Source organism: Syngnathus scovelli, chromosome 11, assembly GCF_024217435.2.
Source record: "Syngnathus scovelli strain Florida chromosome 11, RoL_Ssco_1.2, whole genome shotgun sequence".
Lineage (NCBI taxonomy): Eukaryota > Metazoa > Chordata > Actinopteri > Syngnathiformes > Syngnathidae > Syngnathus > Syngnathus scovelli.
Window position 1 is genome coordinate 3,861,265 of NC_090857.1, and position 11,531 is coordinate 3,872,795.

Here is an 11,531-nt window from a genome sequence, read left to right on the forward strand (position 1 = left end):
GGCATATTTAAAGGGCTGAGATTGGAAATTACAAAAACAGAGGGAAAAAAACATCCCATAGGAAATTGAAACAGAAATTGTTGAGCATTTATGATTGAGCTCCATAAAATCTGCCTAGCAACAACTGTGTGGCGTGACCTAAAAAAACGAACAATGCTTCCATCACTGGTGTTCAATGGATTATAGATACTGTCTTGTTTGCCATCACTATTGGAAGTAATCATGAAAACAAATTCGACACTACATTGTATTTTTGTAATAAAGCATTTTAATCTACTCAAATTTTCATTTGCATGTCTTGCCATTGGATCCTATGACTGTGAGACACCAGTAATGTTTTCATGGTCCTTGGGGTTGCAAGAGGAAAAAAATGGAGCCCGGTTTTATTCTAATTTAGCCACAGGAGGATTTTGCCATTCTGGATTTTGGATCACGGATCAAAAGGATTAACTGATATATCTGTCAGACAATTGTACAATACATCTACTCGAAGGGCCACACCATTAGGTACACCTGAAATAACACCCATAATGAAAATTGGTCTTAAAATATTTCCACAATATGGCTTTAAAGCAAACACTGCATAAAACTGAAAATATAATCATTTTATTGCGCGAATAGATTTTCACATTTTGCATAGCAACACTGATGACCCAGCTAACTTCTACAACGGATGTGGAGTAAACCCTTGGTGTCAGCTTTCATTTTTGGAATCATACAAACGACAATACCTAGGAGGTAAGGACCACTGCACGAAAGAAATCAATGAGTAGCTTAACAAAATTCATGTTCCATTAAGGTTTCTCATTAATTCTGAATAAAATCAATTTAAGTGATGATTGTGAAAAACATGACAAACATTTCCCTGTGCCATTACTCCCTAGATGACACTTTTGTTGAAATGAGAAATTTGTCACATTTGGTGGGGGTAACCTCTAGATTTCTTTATCATGCGATTACAATCTGTGACCCATCATCCTAAAAACCTAAGCGTGGATATGATCATGCAATTTTAATGGAAATACTATTGGAACAAAATCTACAAATTGATGTAACCAAAACTTATCGTGTTTAACTAATGCACAAAACCCACATAACCTTGTCAGAGGTGATTAGTCGGGAAAAAAAAAAAAATTACCAGGGGTACTTCATCAAATCCAGGTTATCTGAGATGACTGAACCAATCGATTATTAAACCAATATGCAGGCCGTTGGTTAAATAGAGCAGTTGCACGATAAACATGGATTAAAAGTGGGCGTGGCCATGGGACACAGCTTTCTTACTGAGGCTTCAACTTGGCCAAGGACAGCCAGTGTGAGGTAAAAGATGTGAAGAACAGAATGTCCTGCATGATTCCTCAAGTACATGTTGAACAACCACAAGACGAACTACACTATAAGCCTGAGCGCATTTGGCAAGATTTGTTATCCTTTAATGGGGCCAAAAAAAATTAATTGCGGGATTTTGGAATGCCTTTGGTGATCCTTACTAGTCACAGTTCAATCTGCAGAGTGTACTGAGAAGAAATACCTGGCGCAGCGGTGTCCTCTGCCTTGGACCCACTTTCATTCTCAGAGTCAAGTTCAACATCGTCAATCACAAAGCAACTTACAGTAAAAGCAGATGTTCATGTTTTTCTTCACCAAGAACTCGCACGTGGAGGCCCGTTCTAATGTGACGGGGGTGTGGCTGGATAAGGGCTCTTTGAGTGGCAAGCCTTGGCATAGGGTGTATTTCTCCAGGCCCAAAAGCAAACTGACCACTTTGGTCGAAGAGGTCAACTTCTGTGGGAATTTGCGGTACAGCGAGTGGGTAGGTAAAAGCGGCTGCTTTTGCACGGTGACCTGATAGAGGAAGCCCGGGTCGATCAGCACGATGGTGTCCGACATGTTGGACTGTTTGGAACACTGGACGATCTGAATCTGCGGGCCCTTGGCCATGATTGCATACCAGAGGATCGGCAGTGAGGTGGAGCGCAAAGAATTGAGCAGATTCAAAAGCTGGTTATCACTGTCCTCCGCTATTTCAGCAGGATTGTCGGCCAAACTGAAGATTTGTGTGATCTGTGAGATGAGAAAGGAACTCAGTATAAACCACAAACAGAATATTATATTTTCATTAAACACTTACCATAGGCAACTCATTATCCTCCTCTTCAGCGGGCCTCGGACAATCTGTCTCAAGGTGAGACTTGCCTTCATTCCTTGTGTTTTGCTGGTCCTGCAAAAAGACGAGAATAGAAAATAGATTTGATCAGGGTTCAACACTGAGTCATGCATCACAAGAACTCATCTCAGTAGATTTCACAATAGTGTTTAAAACTCTAGAATGTGGTTGCATGGCAATCAGGAGTATGGGAAATTTACTTAAACACAATTATTTTTTTAATTGTGTTTAAAGAAATGTATTCCCCCCCAAAAAAAATTAATTCATGGTGACACAATCTGTCCAATGACATAATAGCAGCCAACTTACTTGAGCGGCTTTATTGTTGCTTTGGGGCCCGTCTCTTTTAGCCAATTCTTGATCCTCCAAAATGGAACGATTTAACTAGGGAAGCAAAGGATTATGTCATTTGTCATGATGTTCCCTTGTGGTGTCATAAGCATATGAAATCTGCCAATTATCAAACCTGCTTAGTTTTGTCCATTAAGTTAATGTCGTGTGTGTGACTGCTTGAGGGTTCGGAGCTCCAGTTAATCTACAAAGAGAACACTTTTGAGCATTTCTGTCTCAAGTATTTAAAAAAAATCAATATTTAAATAACATGAAAAAAAATAACCACACAAAAATAAAAGAGTTAACTAACATCTTGGAAGTCGTCGTCCTCGTCACTGAAGTCCCAGCAGCCTGGTGGCAACTTACTCCTCTTTAGTTCCTGTAAATTTGTCTTTCGACTGTACGTGTAGTGAGGCCTTGGCCTGCCTGGTAGTGATGGATCATCCGACCTATAATCACCTTGAGACATCTGGTAGGGGAGCAGGTGCCTCTGCAGAAAGAAACCAATGCAACCTTGTCAAGTCAGTAGAGTGGAGCAAGTAGGCAGCATGAGGACTGGCAGCCTTGTACCATTGCCTGTCTCTGACACTGTCGGAGGCGACACTTCTGACGCTTTTTGTTGCTGCCGCCAAACTTGGGTTTGTCAACGCAAAAATCGCATGTGCCGCAGTCCTTCCTGCAGAGGCACGCGTTGCATTCTCCGCAGGCACGCCGTTTCCGCTTCCTATGCCACTGAGAATATGGACACGTACACGTATTTCAAATGGAGTGCACTACTTGGCTCCAACCAGAAAAGCTCCTCCAGGCTGCATTTTTCTGCTCAACATTGAGTTGAGGGTTCTGAACAAGCAGAGATTTTCCCAGAGGTTCTTTTTCAACTTTTTTTTAGATAACTATTTTCCTCATGATTGATCACAGAAATGCAGTCTACAATGCCCATCCCCGCCTGAAACTTTTCAGTAGCGTGAAATATTCGCCCAGAAAATTCGTCATTATTGTTTTTACTGGCAAAAGAAAGGAAACCAACACACACCACTCACATCATCATCATCATCTGTCGAGTAGTCGTCGTCGTCCTCATAGTCCATGTTGGACGAAAGGTTCTCGGTTTCACTGCTTTTTATCTCTGGCTGCTGCAGGAACAACAAAACGAATTAATAAATAGAACATGGATCACGCCTTCCCTCCAATGTAATTTATTTTACATAACTGTAATTAGTACCTGAGAGTCTGTAGGTTCCTCCTGCAAAACACATCAAATGTATCTCATTATTTGCTTCATTCAAAAACCCTCGGAACATCGTCCATTGCAGAGGTCTTACTCATCAAACATTGTCCAAATGCTTCTGCAAGCATTTTGTAAAAACAAAACAATCACCTGCAAACTCATGTTGTCATCCAGTAATTCGGAAATGTGGTTTTCTGGCATCTTCGGGCTGACACTTTCTGTTTCTGAAGTCTAAACGGAAGGGAAGATCATTTGGGAAATTGTGACATCTGCTACGAATTGCTGTGCTACCATTTACTTACTTTGCGAATTGGACAGAGACATTTGCGCATTCTGCAAATGCGCTTTCGGCTCTCTGGGCTCTTGCAGTTGGCACACTGGCCGCAGTCTACAGTCATGTAACATCCCACACACTGCCCACAAGGAATCCACTGCAGGAGGTGGAAACACGAGATTAGAATTGCAGTTATGACACTCTGTATCATCTCACCAATGTCACATTTTGCTGTGAGAAGATGCAACCATTACCTTCCGCAAACGAATCAACGGATGTTCTATTGTCTTTGAAGCTGAGGATTTGAAAAAGAAACGTCCAGAGTGAGTCAGTACTTAAGAAGGATTTTACTTCCCAGAGCAATTACTTCAAGATACACTCTTTTTCTCATTCTGAATGATACAAATTGACGGACATACCCCAACATGAAGGACAGGAGGGTCTCTTTCGTTGTCTGTCGTACCACGTGCCAATGAAGGACATCCCGCATTTGGAACACGATCTGTTGAAAAATAGAACATCCATAGTTCTGCTGTTCTTTCTTGAGTTTATTAGGGCAGTCATAGAAGTAGCAGTGGCGGTAAAAGTGCAAAAAGGTTCTTCGCTAGTGTTGCGTGGAAATAGTTGAGATTTGATTTCAAATAGTGAACTCACAATGTTTTATCGTCTGGCCCAGGTTGTCCTTTTATGGAGAGGTGCGATTTGGATGTGGACGGCAGACGGAATTTAATTTTAATACTGGGTACAATGGGTTCATTGCTCTGGGTTTCGTAGGTCTTCTCATTAGAGATGTAAGATTTGGCCCAAATTTTAGACGGGCGCTTGGGTTGGGAGTCCGGAGTATCCGCCCCGTCTCCTCTCTCCATCCAGCTGGACTCTGAGGAGGACCGCTCCCGTATTTTCTTCTGGTGGTTCAAAAAGCGAAATTTTAAACACGGCATTTTAAAGGGATATTGATATTTAATAAAAGAAAATGACAATACCTTCCGTCTGCCTCGGGTTTGCTTTACTATGCCGTTACAGAACTTCCCTGCCTTGTAATCAAAGTTTGACACGTCTTGGACTCCATCAAGCAAAGTCATCAGCTCAACTCTGCTTCTCACCCGATAACCTTGAGGACTGTGAATTGCAAAAAGTGATGACAGTTAACCCGATTTTGCCAATCACAGCATTATTTTCGAAGTGTCAAGAATTATTACCTGAGGTAATAGACATCCATTTGGCCAACACTAGAACCAGATTGTCGAATAACCTCTTTGCGTTTCCAACCATCTCCAAGTTCAGGGAAGTCAAACCACCCCTCATCGGGATGTGTACGCTTGCGTCGAGATTGAAAAATCCTAAAGTACAGAAAACAAGTTTTTACAGTTTGTAACATAAGGTTAAAGTTATTATTCAAAGAAATCACTTGTAATCACATCATAAAAAGTATATCTAGAGACTAACATGTACACATTCAGAACCTTTATTAAACAAAACTATATTTGCTATTGATGAAAATATAACTGAACTTACCTATTGAGAGTCTTTTTAACATTCTCACTGTCTTTTACACTCTTTTCACTTTCTCCTGCGAGGCTTTCGTCATCATTATCACCTTGTTCATCGTCTTCCAGCGGCTCTAACCAGTCAGTGGGAGGACAGTCAATCGTGGGCTTTTCTTCCTCCATCTGAATCTCCTCTCTTTGTTCTTCCCCTACATGATCTAGCATGGTGCTTTCTGATGTATGGTGCTCATGTGCATCCTCTACTTCACTTGTCTTCTTTGTGTTTTGTCCCACATCTTCTTTATTCCAGGAAAGCTGCAGGGGTTCCTCGTCCATTGGTGCAGCAGTTGAAAAGAGCAAGCCCAAAACAGACAAGGCTGTTTTGAGGGGATGCCTGAGTTTGTCCAAACTATTTATATACTTTCATTTTCTTTTATATGAACTTCTTTCATCACACCATCTTGCATCCTTCAAGGTCGTCTGTGGTCTCTAGAACTGGACGAGAGGTATCAAGACATGTAATTAAGCACAATAACGTTGTCTATTACGGATCAAATGTAATTTTAGATCATAACATCGGGTAGCGCGTGGATGAGGTGCTAGATGTAAGCATTTAAAGCATTACAAAAATATTTGTGAATATTTTAAGTAGGCTCTAATGACTTGCTGTTTACTTATATTGAGGCATGAGAAACGATGGGCGGCAAATTTGCCACAAATTTATTTAAATAACAGAAGACGATCCTTTAATCGAAGAGGTCTAAATTCTGTAGCATAATTGCTATTAATGGCTTCATTCGTAGATTCCCCAGGACACACCAAATAATACATTTTGTATGCCAGATGGCGCTGGGTAAACCGGATATAAGAAGCGCATTGTATGCTAACACGGAAGCTAAGGCTAACGTTATGGTCGCATTGAAGAAATACCACGATTCTCAACCACACTAGATTTTGAGTGCTACCGATCAATGCGCGTTAGTCGGTTTAATGGGTCAGTAAAATCACATACCTCTACGGTTATATTCTCTATCAAACTGACAAAACATCACCACGATGCCGTTGTACTCTTGCCAGGTGCTAACCTAGCTAGTGGCATGTAGCTGGCACCGACGGAAGCTACGATAGGACCAAATAGGCAACCAAAGATGATAATGGTCAGCAGAAAAGTTCATGAAACACACTCAGATTTTATAACTGGTGACAATGTTTGTGTTAATTATTATTATTTGTATTGCGTCAATAATTTGCTGGGGGATATAGGTGGTAAAAATGAGTTATAATGAAGCCAATAGGTTTGTGTCGTGAAACGAGGTCGTTAAACAAAGGGGAGTGGGGTGAATCTTCAATTCGCTGAAGTACTCTTTGTCAATGGACTCGGTCAGCAGCCTCTGATTGGTCAAACGTGAGTCGGTCAGCAGCCTCTGATTGGTCAAACGTGAGTTTCACTTGGCTGCCTGTTGTGCTAGTAGCATGCACCAAACATGCATCATCTTTCCATCCGATTTTCTTTTATACAACTGATATTTTTATTCAACCTCTATTCGTCCAAGTGACGTTTGATAAGTTTCTATTTTGCAATGGCGACCTGACATTAAAAACAATGAAAGGTAAAAGCAAATACAATTAATACATAATTGGACAATGTGATGTACATAAAGCAAAATATATGATGTGATCATAAATAACCAGAAAAAATGTTAAATCAAAATACAGCTCCACGACCACCATCCTCTTATCTTTTGGTGGCCATGCGCTAAAATTGTCAACGGGGTTCGAGAGATTTGTGCATCGCACTCATATTCATCTCTATTACGATATCTACAATTTGTCCAACACTAGGATGGGTACTGCAACAGAATTGATCCAAAACACTGAAGCAAATCAATAAGAGCTTTATTTAAGGTGTCAATTGCAAAAACAGCATTATCTTATTTAGTTGGGAAAATATATCTTTACCATTTTAACTTAACCATTATACAACAAAGTAAACATAATTATTCCGATAGTAGAAATTGCTTTGATTTAAAGCGAGACATTTTTCAGCAAACGTCATCAGAAGGAGATTGTTTCCACTATCTATCCTTGTTACTACGAAGATCTGTGGTCAGAGCATCGTGCTGGATGGTTTGGTGCAACATCAATGCGAGCAGACCAGCCCTGTTGGTCATAGCAGTCCTAACATTGCGCTCTTGTTCAAAGAGCTCGTCCAACTTGTACCACTGTGGGTGCAGAAATTTAAGTTACAAACTTGCGTTATCTGAAAAATGGAGGGTCCACTCCTTTAGACCACACAAAGTAATAAATACCCACCACTCTGACTCGCTCCAGGTCCACTTCAGCTCTTCTGAGCTTCTCCCAGTTGTAATGTTTGTTACATTTCCGTTTGGAGACCCTGCAATATTCGCCAGTCAACTCAAAGACATTTTTCACCAAAGGGCATCCGCACACCTCATCCACAGAAACCTGGACACATCGGGAATGAAATGGAGAGGGGGAAAGAAGAAAATACCAAGAAAAGCCGGAAATTTTGGGCCAACCTTAGGATCCCTTGAATGTTCTGGACACAAAACCTGAAGCCTCTTGCAGTATGTTTTGCTTTGAGGATTGTACACATCACAAAAGAGTCTGGTCGCTCTACGGAGAGAAAAACGACGACAGCAAAAATTGTGAATCAACTGAACGGACAATGTTGTTGTTTTTTTCATGTGCATTTGTTTTACCTACCCTTCAATTCTTGTCGGGTACATGGAACCAAAGGAGGTCTGACTCTCATACTGTCAAAAGAGCAAAATGAATTCTTAATCATGCATCTATTTTCTCTACCGCTTCTTTGGGAGTCTCATTTTTTAGCATGGCAGGCAAAAAACGAAGAATTGGGCCATTGTTGCAAAAACGATTCACGAGCAGCAACCGTCCACCTTTGTTTACCTTTTATCATTCAATTCTGAAACGGTGGCTGAAATGTTCAAAGTACGCACCTTTGCATAGCACCTCTCCATATGCCTCAGTGCGACTTTGGGATTGATGGGATGACTGCAGGACACGCAAAAAATCTGAAGGTCGGTGTCATCTCCCTCCCCTTCATTCACCTGGAAAAACAGGCGATGGAAAACGGAGGTGAAAAACAATCTCGGTGACAGCACATTTTGGGGGGAAGCAAGCTCACCTCCTCATCCTGCTGCACCGCCTGCTGCTTGGCCTTGGCAATGATGCCTTCCAGTTCGTGGAAGCGACGCTCCATTTCGGTGAGGCGCAAGCGAGCGTTCTGCTGCTCCTTGCGAATGCGCTCCAGCTGCTTTTTACCGTGCTCTTCAGCAATGCACGGGCTCTGCTGCCACTGCTGGATACGCTGAGGGAGTATCTCGTAGATTCGACTGCGGACAGACGTAAAAACGCATTCGACAAATGACCAGAATGGGAAATGAAAACGGAAGAAATAAGCAGCAACATTCAGCATAAGCGCTTACTTGGCGGCTAACTTCATGCCGCAATCCTCCGAGCAGTATTTGGAGTTTGCTCTTGAAGCCTCAACGCAGTTGGGCCCGAGACACTGATGACGCCCGGCGTGATCCCGCATGTCACCCCTGTCACTATGTCTGCTTCTGTCCTTGTGCTTTTGCTTCTGTTTGTGGCGCCGCGACTCTTTCTAAACAGATGAAGAACATGTTAACACGTTGCCGCCATGTCACAAGACAACTGCTGATTGCTTACTTTCTTGTCAAACTTCTTTTCTCGTCTCTTGACATGCTTCACTTTCACAGCTTTCTTTCGCAAGACGGGACTGAAAAGCAGTTCGTCGTCATCGTCATCAGTCGCCCACCCCTAGTAAAAAAACAAAAACAAAAAAACAGCGGAAGATGAGTTCAGCATGAAATTACAGCCAAAACATCTTTTAAAAGCTCACAGTTGGTGTGCCTACCATGCTGCCGTGAAGCCCTGCCGCTTTGTACTGCCGATAGAGATCGACCTCGCTGTCATAGTCGTCAGAGTACCGCCTTCGTCTGCGATGGTAGTTCTCTCTTCTTTCACGCAGATATTGTTCCTGTTCTTTTACACGAAGCATTTTCTGTATAAAACAAGAAGCAATTGCTTTATGCTTCATGCAAGAGAAGACCGGGTGCAATTAAAATGACAATTCGACAACTTAAACTTTGTTGAAAGAATAACATTATTTTTGCTTTGATTTTCACAATTCAACAGCACAGTTGTTTTTTTTGAGGAACATACCCTTGCTCGGACTTCACACTGTCGAAATCTGCACTTCTGCCTGATTTTATTGGGCCCACCGAACTTTTTCATGTCTTTGCAGAAGTCACACTGTGCACAGTCTTCAGTCCTTCTGCAGGGCTCACATTCGCCACACATTCGCACCGAACGCTTCACCTGAAACACGTAACAGAAGACAATTTGCGCTTGGTAAGCTTAATTTAGGAAGCTTTACAATGCCATTTCATTAATGCTTCTCTTGACGACCAATCTTAATATAACAATGTTATATTCAACACAATCAGTCTGACGGATGTTAATTATGATGGCACTGTAATCAAATATATATATTTTTTTAAATCTGGACAATTGGAAAACTCACTTTTGAGCCACGCCTCCTTTCACTCCTGTAGTCCGGCGTACTTGGGGTGCTGTACTGTCTTTCAGTTTGATCCGAGTCTGGTTCCCTCTCTCTGCTTTTCTTTTCTTTTCTGTATTTTATCTCCAGCAAGGGGTTTTCATCTTGTACAAAGAAGGAAAGAACAACAATGATTTCTACTTTACTTAGTCGCGTGATGAATGTGACTAAGAAAGGCTAACTATTTAGAGGGATCACCTCTGCATCTCATGCAATACCACTCTCTAATAGCCTTGGCCATCTTCTCTGTTATATTAATGCAGTTTCCATGGAACCACTCATTGCAGTTATCGCAGCCACTAAGGGGAGCAAACACAGCATTTAATTTAAGAGCATCACTCAGCAGAATCTAGGTGATGGGATGAAACAGCAGTGGTGTGCTTACATCATAAAACAGTTGATGTGTGGTTTCCTGCAAATACAATACAGTGGGGCATTTTCCACATCCATACTACCGCTTTCTGGTCCTGGTGCGGGATCAATATCAGACGTTTCACTTTCCTAGAAAAATGCAAACAATTTTACAATGCAATACGTTGAAGGGACAACGTTGCTGTTGACATTATTGTACACGAGACTTGCTTGACAGCCACTTAAAATGATTGTATAATCGTTTAAAAGTATATATTAGTTCAATCGTGGTTAACGCTCATGCCGGTCAATTATCATTTTCAACTAAAGAGACACCACAAGTTAACATTTTAGTCGGTTTCCAGATTTTCATCATCACGTCTGTCGCGAATGTACTCTTGGCGGCGTATTCTTAGGCCGTGTTTATATCTGTCTACGACACAATTAAACTGCTTGAGCCTATCCTATCTTTATACAAATAAATACATAAACGCCTGTAAGTCCTTACCATCGTATTTAAATTGCCTGGGGGTCGTCCAAGAAATACAGAAGACATGAACAGCAAATTACAGCGGAGCTCTTACCGAGCTAACCAACATTACCCTAGCTTCGAATTGAAGCTACGCTGATTACGTCACATCCGTGGCGTTTGGCAACCAGCAAATGTAATACCGCCACCTACAGGATTGACGTTGTGAGTGATTGAGTGAGTGAGTGAGTGAGTGAGTGAGTGAGTGAGTGAGTGAGTGAGTGAGTGAGTGAGTGAGTGAGTGAGTGAGTGAGTGAGTGAGTGAGTGAGTGAGTGAGTTATTTATTTATTTATTTATTTATTTATTTATTTATTTATTTATTTATTTAAAATGACCTATCCTTAGGAAGTTTCATTATACTGCACTAACAGTTGGAGTATTAATTTTTTTTTTTTTTTTTGAGAAAGCGAGGTGGACACAAATGGCGCGTGTGCACACGCACATATCGTGCACGCCAACCTAAAGGAGGGAGGAGATCATTCAGGGACAGAAGGAGATAGCTTCATCTTTACTGCTGAACTCTTTAATGGCATT

At 41.5% G+C, this 11,531-nt stretch overlaps 2 protein-coding genes across 5 annotated transcripts; both read right to left on the reverse strand.

The window, feature by feature from the left end:
- Positions 1 to 590: 590 nt before the first annotated feature.
- On the reverse strand, positions 591 to 6,659 carry mbd1b (methyl-CpG binding domain protein 1b). 4 transcript variants are annotated; one of them, XM_049733509.1, is made up of 17 exons: positions 6,502 to 6,659; positions 5,518 to 5,984; positions 5,202 to 5,342; positions 4,986 to 5,121; positions 4,657 to 4,907; positions 4,422 to 4,504; positions 4,257 to 4,297; positions 4,031 to 4,159; positions 3,879 to 3,959; positions 3,723 to 3,743; positions 3,541 to 3,630; positions 3,071 to 3,232; positions 2,811 to 2,990; positions 2,634 to 2,702; positions 2,477 to 2,551; positions 2,132 to 2,221; positions 591 to 2,064 (listed from the first exon to the last, which is right to left on the reverse strand). In XM_049733509.1, exons 2-17 carry the CDS (start codon positions 5,823 to 5,825, stop codon positions 1,594 to 1,596), a joined length of 2,328 nt encoding a protein of 775 aa, XP_049589466.1. In that variant the 5' UTR covers positions 5,826 to 5,984; positions 6,502 to 6,659; the 3' UTR covers positions 591 to 1,593. The 4 variants fall into 4 exon arrangements, with proteins under 4 accessions (XP_049589466.1, XP_049589465.1, XP_049589469.1 ...); XM_049733508.1 differs by having other exon boundaries at positions 3,541 to 3,633; XM_049733512.1 differs by lacking the exon at positions 3,071 to 3,232.
- A 709-nt stretch (positions 6,660 to 7,368) lies between these two features.
- On the reverse strand, positions 7,369 to 11,113 carry cxxc1b (CXXC finger protein 1b). The gene is made up of 14 exons (XM_049733528.2): positions 10,976 to 11,113; positions 10,502 to 10,617; positions 10,315 to 10,415; positions 10,081 to 10,220; positions 9,720 to 9,875; positions 9,412 to 9,558; positions 9,204 to 9,314; positions 8,960 to 9,138; positions 8,659 to 8,866; positions 8,471 to 8,581; positions 8,217 to 8,266; positions 8,030 to 8,126; positions 7,803 to 7,955; positions 7,369 to 7,711 (listed from the first exon to the last, which is right to left on the reverse strand). The coding sequence occupies exons 1-14, from the start codon at positions 11,021 to 11,023 to the stop codon at positions 7,565 to 7,567; spliced, it is 1,764 nt and encodes a 587-aa protein (XP_049589485.1). The 5' UTR covers positions 11,024 to 11,113; the 3' UTR covers positions 7,369 to 7,564.
- Positions 11,114 to 11,531: the final 418 nt, after the last annotated feature.